Source organism: Eumetopias jubatus, unplaced genomic scaffold (genome assembly GCF_037043125.1).
Source record: "Eumetopias jubatus isolate StellerSeaLion01/CBP00866 unplaced genomic scaffold, mEumJub1_p1.0 scaffold_4, whole genome shotgun sequence".
NCBI lineage: Eukaryota > Metazoa > Chordata > Mammalia > Carnivora > Otariidae > Eumetopias > Eumetopias jubatus.
In genome coordinates, this window is record NW_028274810.1 from 35588703 (window position 1) to 35601413 (window position 12711).

At 36.4% G+C, this 12711-nt stretch overlaps 1 protein-coding gene across 1 annotated transcript in view; it reads left to right on the top strand.

Moving 5' to 3' along the window:
* The window catches only part of COL24A1 (collagen type XXIV alpha 1 chain), a 381932-nt gene that overhangs the window by 332322 nt on the left and 36899 nt on the right, over nt 1-12711 (top strand). Inside the window, exons 48-52 of the mRNA XM_088022947.1 lie at nt 4854-4961; nt 6575-6682; nt 6777-6830; nt 7489-7551; nt 11893-11946. Coding sequence (XP_087879073.1) covers nt 4854-4961; nt 6575-6682; nt 6777-6830; nt 7489-7551; nt 11893-11946 — 387 coding nt within the window. The remainder of the gene's footprint in view (nt 1-4853; nt 4962-6574; nt 6683-6776; nt 6831-7488; nt 7552-11892; nt 11947-12711) is intronic.

Sequence of the window (12711 nt, forward strand, 5' to 3'; positions counted from 1 at the left end):
CCAGGGAATCTGACCCCTATCTGAAGATAATAGCAGTCTCTAGCCATGAGACATCATGTATTATTATACTATTAACTTTTTTTAAGACTCAGGTAAACTGTTTATTGGTTTCAGCATCTATGAACAAATTAAATATGATTTTATTTACTTTTAAAAATTTGCTCAGAATGACTTACTCTTTGCTGATGGGTTTTAAACAAATCATTTAGAAGATACTGGAAAGAATGCCTAGGCATTAGCATCTGTTTCTCTTGAGAGCAAAATTACTCACCCATCTTTGTGTTCATAATAAGAAATATTTGTTCTCTACTTGTATGAAACATTGTTTGGAACTTTGTCCAGAACACTCTGCTACTATCCTCAAATTTCTCTCTAAGAAACCAACATGAACAGTAAATGACTTGGAACATATTCGTTGTGCTCTGTTAAATGTGTGATAGCACTACAAATAAAGTTTCTAGTTTTCAGTTAACCCTAAGGACTAGTCTGAGCGTCCTTTTATTCTCAGCTAAAAATATCTATTGACTTCAGGAGTGTTCAGCAGTATCTGAATGTCTGTTGTCCATGAATCACCCAAAAGATACATTTTTTTCCTGTTGGTGAATAAAGGTCTTAAAAAATTGCCTAAAATTACAAGTGAAGTGCTACTATATTAGAATTCTGGAATGTTGAGGTATCCTAAAACTGTCTAGGGTAATCTGTCCTGTGGTAGTCTCTCCTGTGGCATCTATTACCTCTGTAATACATTCAAGGAGAGGATGTTCACAGCCTTGCAAGACAACCCACCTTTTTTTTTTTTTTTTTTTAATTCTTACACTGAGGGTGGGGGGATGGGTTAGCCCGGTGATGGGTATTAAGGAGGGCATTATTGCATGGAGCACTGGGTGTTATACAAAACAATGAGCCATGGAACACTACATCAAAAACTAATGATGTACTGTATGGTGACTAACATAACATAATAAAAATAAAATTTAAAAAAATTTAAAAATTGAAAATTAAAAAAATTTTTAAAAATCCTTACACTGATCTACTTTCCACCTAGTTTAACTCTGGAACTAAGTCTGTATATTGACCTAGGTCTGTATGTTTTGTTTTGTTTTTTCCCTTGCTTACATACCCTTCCTTCTCTGCAAGCTGTTGTTTCTTTAGGTTTCTCACCTGTTTTTGTTTTTAGTGAGGAGGACACTGTTTATCAGAATTTTGTTTTTGAGACTTGCCTTTTCTGTAAAGTCATATTCCTATTAGAGACCTGGTCATTGGTATAACAGCTATGTCTTCATTGAACATTTTTGAAATTGTATATCCCAAAGTCTCAGATGACTATGACTGGATTTGCTTTCATTTGCATTGATGATTTCTAAGATGACACCATGTCATGAATCCAGGGTTTGTGTGGCAAGGGGAAAGAAATAGGATAGATTACATGAATCCAGGGTTCTCAAGTTCATGTCGCAAGGGGAAGGAAATAGAGATTAGTGCACTTAGGTCAATGATGCAAGCAACGTGTGGAGAACCATACCACCTGAATCTTAAGTCCACAATGTGGATCGATCTCCCTCTCTCTCTCTTTCTCTTCTACCCTGCCCTGTTTCCTCCCTCTCTCTCTGTCTCTCTCTCTCTTTCCCTCCCTCTTCTCACTCTCCCCCCTACTGACCTTCTGTCTCTCCTTCTCCCCTCCCTTTTACCTTCCCCCAATGAGGATTTTGTCCTCATAATTGTTCCTTATGTATATTGAGAGCCACTAATATAGAGAAATGGTAAGAGATAAAATCACCTCTCCTATCACATTTGTAACTTTAAGGGCAATATCTTTATCTTTTATTTTTTTTGAGAGAGAGAGCAGATGCGAGTGGGGGGCGTGGGTAGGGGGGGAAGGAAAGAGAATCCCAAGCAGGCTCCATGCTCAGTGCCGAGCCGGACATGGGGCTCTAATGCAGGGCTTGATCTCACAACCCTGAGATCATGACCTGAGCCAAAATCAAGAGTCAGATTCTTAACTGACTGAGCCCCCCAGGGGCCCCAGCAATATCTTTATCTTATGATCTTGTTCTACTCTACTTTCTCAGTAATTCCTTTTTTGATGAGCACCAAGCAGACCCTTCTAGTATTTGCTTTGTATCTCTCTTCTCATCTGGCAATTTTAAAAATATTTGTCTTTATTATAACTATTTATATATTACATTTTATCTTTTTCACTTAATTTTAAGCTTCTTGAAAACAAAAACCATATTTTATTTATATATGTATTCCTCATAGGGCTTCCCATGGTACCTTCCTTTCACATAAATGATATTCTATATAATAATCAAATCTTTGCTGAATGCCTAGAAGAATGATTGCACACCCCAGTTTAGTATCCCAGGAATCAACTGAGAAAGTAGCAGTCATCTTCTAAAATATGGGTCGGCAAATGTTTTCCGTAAATATTAGTAACTATTTTAGGCTTTGCAGAGCAAGAGGCAAACTTAAGGGTATTATTTAAGAACTTATGTAACGAGAGAAAATAGACTTTTCACAAAATTTTTCTTTATGAAATTTAAAATACAATAAAAGTACAATTTTTTTGTAATACAAGTCTACTAATGAGAAAAAATAGAATGATTTGTGGGAGGAGAGATAATATTTAGCTTATTACAGTTTCCTATCCTCAAAATTTTCTTTTTATTTGTTAATGCTGACCTATAATGAGATTTTCCATGTTTTCCATATTTTATCTTTGAAAATTCTTTTCACACAGATAGGTACTGCCAAATTCATGAACATATGATTTTAATTGTGCATATTCATTACTTGGAAGGAATTTATAAAATTCTGTTAGATTCTTCTCTTGACTATTTGCCTTCTAGCATGTCGTTATACACTGTATATTAGCATTTCTAGTTGAACTGTTAGGTGGGAACTCCTCAGCTGCAGAGTTGAATGGATTTTGAGGTATAGAGATTTCTTCCCTCTAGTGCTAAAAAATGCTACCGAAAGAAGTTGAGCTCAGAAAATCTACCCACTGCAAATTTGTGTGGGAAATGAAGATCTCACTTATTGTTTTAATTTTTGACACCACAGGAAATGTATAAAGTTGCTTGACGTTACTTGTGATTCAAACATTAATTGTCATCAAAATGACTTTACCACAGTGTGCCTGGCTGGCTCAGTCAGTAGAGCATGTGACTCTTTATCTTGGGGTTGTAAGTTCAAGCTCCATGTTGGGTATAGAGATTACTTAAAAAAAAAAAAAATGACTTAAAAAAAAAAAGAAATTACTTGGGATGCCCAGGTGACTCAGGCAGTTAAGCATTCAACTCTTGAATTTGGCTTAGGCCATCATCTCAGGGTTGTGAGATCAAGCTCTGTATTGGGCTCTGTGCTGGGCGTGGAGCCTGCTTAAGATTTTCGCTCTCCCTCTGCCTCTGCCCTTGCCCTCACCCTTAAAAAAAAAAAGAAAAGAAAAGAAAAAGAAAAAGAAAAAGAAATGACTACCAAAGTATATGTTTCACATATAGACATTGTTTTGCCTTGTAATTTTAAGTTAAATTCATTGATAAGCATTATAGAGTCTGCAGCAAAATCTAGTTTCTAAAGCCATTCATTATTCAATAATAGAGGTTGAGGGTGGTTCTTCCTGTTCAAAAACATTTCAATCTCATTCTCAAAATATATCAATAAAACTTTATCCCTGCTAAGCCATCAGATTGCTGTGTGATAGAGAAAATTAGGATATTCAGTCTCTATTTTCACAAAAAAAATCACAGAATAGATAAAGGTTGCAAGAGTCAATGGAATTCACTGTTGATACTACTGGTTCAAAAACACATGCTAGGTCTGAGTGTTTTCCTCAGTGTACCTGGTGGTGAATAATACAATGAATATCCATAGCTTTAAATACCTTACATTTTCACAAGTTTTGTAAATTTGTTCAATAAATCTTTTTCCTTTGCATTGCTATCGGTTTTATCACACTTGAGCAGATTCCACTTGAGGTTGTACTGATTTCGTGTTTTAAATTCTTTGAAAATATTCTCACCTATGGTCAGTCTACAAACTGTTCACATAAGTTAGTTCTTCAGTCCCTTCAGGACAGCCTTGACCCCCCAAAGAAACAACTGAGTAGTATTGGTAGCATCTATTGATTCATCAAGAGGAAAGGAAAACCACTCAAAAGCATTTGCCTTGTTTTTTAATTGGCTACTGATACTGCTTCACTGTCTTTAACATTTCAGGCCATTGTTCTTGCCTCAAGGCCAATAATCTCAAGCAAGTTTACTTTGAGGACATGATTTAAGTCATATCAATAAGTGATTTTCCATGCTGAGCTAACAAATGAACCACTCAAACTTATTTTAAAATTTCTTAGTCTTTTTTTAAATTGAAATCTATATAAGGGACATAAAATATTATATTAGTTTCAGATATATAGCATAATGATTCAATATATGTATATATTGAGAAATGATCACAATAGGTCTAGTTAATAGCCATAGAATATTTTTCTTAAGGAAATATTAATCAGTTATTAGAGTTGTCATGCATACCTCAGAATATAATACAGAATGTTAAAATACAACACACATACTTTACACCTAGGCTGTTTAAGTCCGAAGGTACTGACAGACTATACTGCCTCAGTATTTTCATTTTAAATACCTCAGACCATTACATTAACTATAATTAGAGACTTTAGGTGAGTCAAAACATTACTTGAATATTTCACTTATTTGGGAAAGAGGCCCAGGATAACTCTCAAACCTGGGCTGTGTGTCAACAGCAGCCTTTCAGAAGACCAACCCCTCCTACATATACTGAGCTTCTGGATGGATTTTTAGGAAATGCCCCAATTTTTATATCTTATTTCTTAGGGCACCAGAGGCAGCCCAGGAAGAACGGGACTGGCGGGGTCTCCAGGTCCGCGAGGAGCCAAGGGCTCATCAGGCCTTCCGGGAAGCCCAGGGGTCCCAGGCCCAAAGGTACTTTAACATTTTTCTCTGATAGGTGAGCAGCACTATTGACAAACATATTGTCCCTGAGTTCATTGGCTAGATCACAGGATGGTAAGATTAATAGCTTTTAGTAAATTTGACCAAAAATAAATACACATTAGGAGGAAAAGGAAACTGTGTGGCCTGGACATACTCATCTCCTGTGATAGCCACAGTGCATGTAATTTGCCAGAACAACTCATTAACTCAGTATTGGCGGTGCTTTAAAAAAATGCTCTTTGACTCGTTCTGTTTCTTCTTCCCTGTCATCCACCTTCTCCTAAAAAGAGAAATCTTATTTACTTCCAGATACATACTTTCTTAGAAACACTTCCTATTCCTCTGAATCTGAATCTAACCAACCAATTAATAAATCTGATAAGAGTAGAGCTTTTTTCTTAGAGTCAAAGTGATCATAATTAAATCTTGCATTAATATTCATTGTATGGAGTATTGTATATTCAATAAGGCTTTCTAAATAAAACCTGTTTTAGAACTATCTCAGTGCAGAATTGACCCATACAACCCATACAACTTTAGTTCAGTATCTAAAGCAATTTCATAAAAGACAAGGGTTAAGATGTTGGCACCCTCATCATTATTACCTCTTAATTTGATTTTCATAGTTCCTATTCTAAAGAATGTTCAGGTATCTGACCCATATGGGTAAACTGGAAATGACTCATCCCTTTCCACTAAAATTCAGTGTAGCTGAGCCAATGCTAAAACTAGGAAGTGAAATAAAATTCCTGTCTCTCAAGCATGAGTTGGCAATAAAAAGGATCCATATTTGTCACATCCCAAAGCTGTATCTTTGTTTCCAGACAGTGAAGGATAATTTGCTAATCTTAAAGAATCTTTGATCAAAATCTACCAAGCATCATTTTTCATGAACCTATCTCTAAAATCCTCCTGATTCTCATTTTTAGAGGTGGTGTGAAAGATACTGCAACTTTCATTTCAAAAATGAAACAAATTTAGAAAAGACTTAACTTTTACAAATAGAACAGTGGTGATTCAGTATATCTTTAAAGTGGAATTTTAGGAGACGAAGGGAGTATATATGAAATGAAAGGGGACCTTGGGAAACAGGTAATGGAAATTTCTTAATGATAGGATTGAAAAGATCACCATGGCAAAAACCAGGGCTCACACTTCAGGAGACCCTGCTCTGTTTCTGTTATCAGCTGAATCATCTCTGTATGGTGAGGAAAACGCAGCAAAATAATACCAATTCAAATACAATACAAATTCTATTATGTATAAACACCCCCTCACACATGCCACCTCTCACCCTTCTCTAGCCCCACTATCCTGCTCATAGTTTTGAGGTCACCCCTTCCCTCTTCTTTCCACACTTACGACCACAATCCCTGGAATTTTCTTTCTCCACTGTTACCCTTATTGCTTATTATAATCAAATATTACTGTGTGAAAATATTGGTAGGGAGAATGACCATGCAGAATTTGATTTCCCCAGGGCCTTGTACTTATGCCTAAGGATGGACCTGTATTTGGGTTTCATTTAAAAGCCGATATGTTTGTAGATTCTAAAGTCAAGATCACCTTTCTTTTTTTTTTTTTTTTTTTTCGGTCCATAGGGTGAACAAGGGCTACCTGGTCAACCTGGAATTCAAGGTAAAAAAGGTCACCGAGGAGCACAAGGTGATCAAGGACCCTGTGGAGAGCCTGGTCTGAAAGGCGAGCCTGTATGTGCCAACTCAGAAATTCACTAAGTATTATTATTCTACAGGCCAGGCCACCATTGCGCAATAATGATTATCCTGTCTATTCATATTGCAGGGAGAACATGGTGTTCAAGGTTTGACAGGTTTCCAAGGATTCCCAGGCCCCAGAGTATGTTTACACATTTTCTGCTGTTCATCAGAAAGATGTCGAAATACCAATATTTAGTCTCTGACTTGAGCCTTTGTATTTCTTAATCTGCAAAATTTCCATTGGTACAGTTATATATTTGAATTTTGACTATTAAATTAAGTATTAATTTTAAATTTATGTAGCTATGTATTTTCCTACCAATTTTATTGACTAACTCGCCTTTGTCCCCTCACATTCCATTTTCCCAAACATTTTTTTAACTTATTTTATTATGTTAATCACCATACATTACATCATTGTAGTGTTCCATGATTCATTGTTTGCATGTAACATTTTATTTTGAAAATTTTCAAACATACAGCAAAGTTGAGAGAATGAATGAAAACCCATATATCCATTACCTAGATTCTACCACAGCTTTTTATTCTACCTGCTATCATGAATCTCTCTGTCTGTCTCTCCCTCTCTGAATTCATTTTGGCGTACTTCAAAGTAACTTGCATACTTCAGAACAATTCCTCCGTAGCACTTCAGCATGTACATCATTAACTATCCGTTCACATTAACATTCCATTTTTTAAGAGCCGACTCAATAGATTGTTACAAGATTATTTCACTTGTAAAATGTTCATAGAGAATTAAAGATTTTGACTTTTTATTTTAATTATATTTTTAGGGTCCTGAGGGAGATGTTGGCATTGTTGGAGTATCAGGTCCTAAAGGTCCTACTGGACAGAGAGTAAGTATAAAGTCATTCTACTTGCCGGGAAATTGTGATTCTTTGCTTATTGTGGGAATTAGCATTAAGAACTCTAAAATTAATATACTCCAAATTAATAACTTAATAAAATGACTTTTAAGATAGAAACTCAGTATATCGCATGCAAAGGTTCTCAGCCTTTTTCAGTTAATATATTAATTTGAGCAAAGGACCCCAGAGACCACCCCTTTTCCCAGTTCTTACTTTAGAAAATATATATCAGAATTAATGTTGATACTGGATAATGTATTTATTAACTCACACTAGGAACAAAAACATAAAGCAGTTTCATGTTATAAGCATTAATACAACCAGAGACCACCCCCACACACCACTTGGAGGAGGCTTGCCACCAGAGCTCCTCACACCACACTTTGAAAAATATTTCCCAATAGCTATGTTTTCCCAGCTCAGGGGTAGCTATCCCTGGAGAGTGATGAGGAACTGCTTAGAGATTGCAAAGGCTGGTGTCTGAAGAACTCTAGTTAGCTGCCTAGAATTCTGCCTAGAATTGCAGACTGTAGCAAATAGAAATAGCGTTAGGTAAGCCATCAGCAATTACTGGGTTTTGTTTGTTTGTTTTGCTTTTTGTTTTGTTTTTGTTTTCATTAACCACAGTCTCCTAATTGATGAGATGATCTATAAAACTGAAAAAAAAAAGCTATAAAATGCCAAAGAGTGGTTTGACTTTAGCAGTAGCACCCCCTTAACTAATAGCAGCTACTGGGGCAAGGGTGGAGACAGCAGAGAGAAGAAGCAGACAGGTCCAGAAACAGGAGAAAGGAATCTTGAAGGACTTTACAGCTGAAAACCACTATCTTGTGCAAAATATTAAATGAGAAGTCAAATTTTTGAAATCCTACACCCCTTCTCCAACTCTCACAATAAATTATTTTCGGTAATACAAAAGTCAGTGTTGTCATGAGAAATATTTGCTTAAAGACCCGCCTCAACATTTCTTCAGGTGCAAATTTATTAGTTATTTTTATGATTTCCGAAGAGCCATGGAAAGTTGGTGCTTTTATATAAGGCCCAATTCTTGATTATCCACAGGTGGGTTATATGTGGACAGGCTTCTCTATAATAAATATCGCTTTTAAGTTCTTATATATTAAGTTCTCTACTAATTAAATACCTTCATTCTAGTTTTATGAAGTTTTCTCCATTAACTAGTCCTTTCTTGATATTGTCAAAGAGAAGTTGGCTCCCTGCCTAGCATCTGTCCTAAGCAGAATCTTACCAAGTGCTGGGTTTCCGTAGGCCAGAGCCTGAGCCTATACTGCTTTGCAGCTCCAGAAACTTTTATCAGTTCACCAACAGTAAAGTTCTGGTAACTGCTCACAAATACCAATTTATAACAGCAGAGATCTCTTATTAAGTCATTATAAAGACAATGAAAAGTCACGATAGGTTAATATTTAGCAAAAAACTATTATTTACCAGTGTTCAGGTTGTGACCCTTATATCATTTAATCCTGATAAAAATCCTGTGTGAGATGCTATTATCCCCATTTTTTAGATGGGGAAACTAAGTCTCTGATAGGTAATTTTCTCAAGGCCATTATCTGGCTAGTAAGTAGAAGAGCCAAAATTTGAAGCCACAGCTGATTGATCAAATAATATGTTATAAGGTTGCCTGCTAATTGCATAATTAGAATATAGAATGGATATTAAGTGGCCTAGTAACTAGTTCTTGCTCAATAATCAATAAGTACTAGATGATTAAATAAATTAATTGAAGCAGGAAATTTGGATCAATTGTTCTTCATCTCAAAGATGTATTTATGTAGTTAGCTGGTACCAACCATTAAAATCATAACACCTCAGAGGCGCCTGGGTAACTTAGTCCACTAAGTGTCTGACTCTCAATTTCAGCTCAGGTCATGATGTCAGGCTTGTGAAATGGAGCCCCGCCTCATGCTCCATGCTGGCGTGGAGCCTGCTTGAGATTCTCTCTCTCCCTCTTCCTCTGCCTCTCCCCCAACACCTCTCTCTCCCTCTCTAAAAGTATAAAATAAATAATAAATAATAAAATCATAACACCTCGTGTTTCAGACACATTTAGATAAACATAGACAATTTTTTGCTGTTTGGTCTACTGTTTTCTAGAGTTCATGTATACCTCTCCATTCTTTTAACAAATCATTATTTTAGAGAGTCAGATCATGGTCAAGTTCATTAGATGAAAACTTTGTTGACTTTTTTTCAGTGATAAACCAGTCTAGGGCTTAAATTTGATTAGGTTAAGAAATCAACTCTCTGGATTTGATTGTGGATCTTTGAGATTTGGGTGCCGTATTTACAAATTATCACTTAAAGTCAGTCTTTGTATTTAAAAGTGATTCCATTAGATTTACTTTTATAGTACCAGCTAATTTATCTCATTCTAGGCTCTCTGTGGATGGACTTTATGACATAATGATCTCAATTGCTAGTATTTTCTGTACCTTGGCAGGCGTTGGACAAAAAGAAAGCCTATTAGATAACTACGTTTAAGAATTCGGGTTAAGTGTGAGCCAGAAAGACTGAAATTTGCTGCGAGTGGGAGTGGAGGTTGAGGGAAAATAATACAACAGGTATTTTGTATTCATAAAAAAGTGGTAAGTCAGACAGAGAAAGGAAAATACAGTATGATCTTACTTGTATGTGGAATCTAAAAAATAAAACAAGCCGGGGCGCCTGGGTGGCTCAGTTGCCTGAGCAACTGCCTTCGGCTCTGGTCATGATCCTGGAGTCCTGGGATCGAGTCCCGCATCGGGCTCCCTGCTCAACAGGGAGTCTGCTTCTCCCTCTGACCCTGCCCCCTCTCATGTGCTCTCTCTCTCTCTCTCTCTCTCTCATTCTCTCTCTCTCAAATAAATAAATAAAATCTTTAAGAAAAATAAAAATAAAAAAATAAAATAAAACAAGCCAACAAAACAAAACTGAAGTAGATACGTAGATATAAGGAAACTGTTGGTAACTAGAGGAGGGGAGGGGTTGGGGGCAGGCAAAATAGGTGAGGGGAATTAAGAGGTACAAACTTCCAGTTATAAAATAAGTAAGTCATGAGGATGTAATTTACAGAATAGGAAATGTAGTCAGTAATATTGTAATAGCTTTGTATACTAGATAGTACCTAGACAATGTGGGGATCGTTTTGTAATGCATACAAATATTGAGTCAGTGTGATGTACACCTGAAACTAATAGGATATTGCATGTGAGTTATACTTCAATAAAAAAAAAAAAAAAGATCGGTTCCATACATAGTTAGGGAAGAGTTGACCAGATTGAGCTTATTCAAAGTTATCTTCATAATCAATAACAGCTTACAGTTTCAAAATCGTTTTTCACGTTTAATTCTCACAATGGCCCTATGACACAGGCAATCTTATTTAACAGATGGAGAAACTGAAGTTGGTCCTATATGATGTTCTGTGTTTCTTTCCCAAACCTTCTCTCAATTCTATACTGCATGTCACTCAGACATCTCCTTCAACGTCTATAAAGAAAGTTATTCAAAAATTTTTTCTTTTTTTTATTATGTTCAATTAGCCAGCATATAGTACATCATTAGTTCCTGATGTAGTGTTCAACGATTCATTAGTTGTGTATAACACCCAGTGCTCATCACCATACGTGCCCTCCTTAATATCCACCACCCGGTTACCCATCCCCCCAACGCCCCCTTCTGTAACCCTCAATTTGGTTCCCGGAGTCCAGGGTCTCTCATGGTTCGTCTCCCTCTCTGATTTCTTCCCCTTCAGTTTTCCCTCCCTTCTCCTAATGTCCTCCACACTATTCCGTATGTTCCACAAAGAAGTGAAACCCTATGGTAATTGACTTTCTTTCTCTGCTTGACTTACTTCACTTCGCATAATCCCCTCCAGGCCCATCCATGTTGATGCAAATGGCGGGTATTCATCCTTTCTGATGGCTGAGTAATAGTCCATTGCATATATGGACCACCTCTTTTTTATTTTGTTCATCATTCTATGTAGTCTTTTTTATGTAAAGTAATTGCATTTGTTATGTAACGACCCACATGTAAAATGGCATCGTTGAAGTTATCACCACATAAAAGTTGGAATACTGATTTATCAGTTTGTTAGAAATTATACAGATGTAACTCTCCTGATAGGAATCTGTAATAATATATAGAATTGTGTCACATTCTGCATATCAAAAGTACTATGATTTCTTCTGATACTATAAGATTTTATACTAAAAACTGGAATTGCGTGAACACGGACTATTTTACCGTTGCACAAGAAATTTTCTAGAATTTTTCTGCATTATACTGGCGGTGAGACTGACTGATTTCCTTTTACCTCAACAGGGAAACACTGGCCCCTTTGGCAAAGAAGGTATAATAGGCCCAACAGGTAGAACTGTAAGTTTGTTACAATATAGGTCTTCCTTTTCTTTTTCATATTCTTGTTTTTTCCCCTTTAACCCTATTTCTAGAGTAATCCAAAAAGGATCACCCTGGGTATTTGAGAAGCCAAGGGCAAAAATGGATGTGCATTTTCATTTAGAAGGTGGTTCCTGAGAACTTAGAGATCCTATGTGTAATGAAGGGGGTGTATATAGTGAGGGAGACACTTAAAACTTGAATTAAGAAAGGAAAATAGAACTGGAGCAGGGGAGAAGGGGCTGAGCATCATTAGCATAGAGGTGATCACTAAAGCAATAAAAGGAATCCATTTTCTCAAGGAGAAAGCTTAGCAAAAGAACTGCAGGCAGCCAAGATTTGAGTCTTTGGAAGTGCTGACCTACTGTAAAGGAAAGAGATAGTTCATGGGAATACCAGGAAAAACAGAAAAGCACAAGGTTCAGATAGATGAGTTTCAAGTAGGGAGTGGTTAACAGTGATCTTTAAGAAAATAAATTGTAGTAGAAGATAAAGTACAGACTGCAGTAAGGAAGGAAATAAATATCAATATTTAATAACTTTTCTCAAATTCCTGCAACAAACTTTTGAAGTAGGTATTATTATTTCTATTTAAGACATGGGGAAACAGATTAAGTTTACAGAGGTTCACCTAGTTATTCAAGGTGGTACAGCTAGTGAATTACATAGGTGATGTTTCTTCCTTCAAGATCAGTGCTCCTTCTGCCCCCATTCAAGCTGTGTCTGGAGAGGAAATTGAGACAG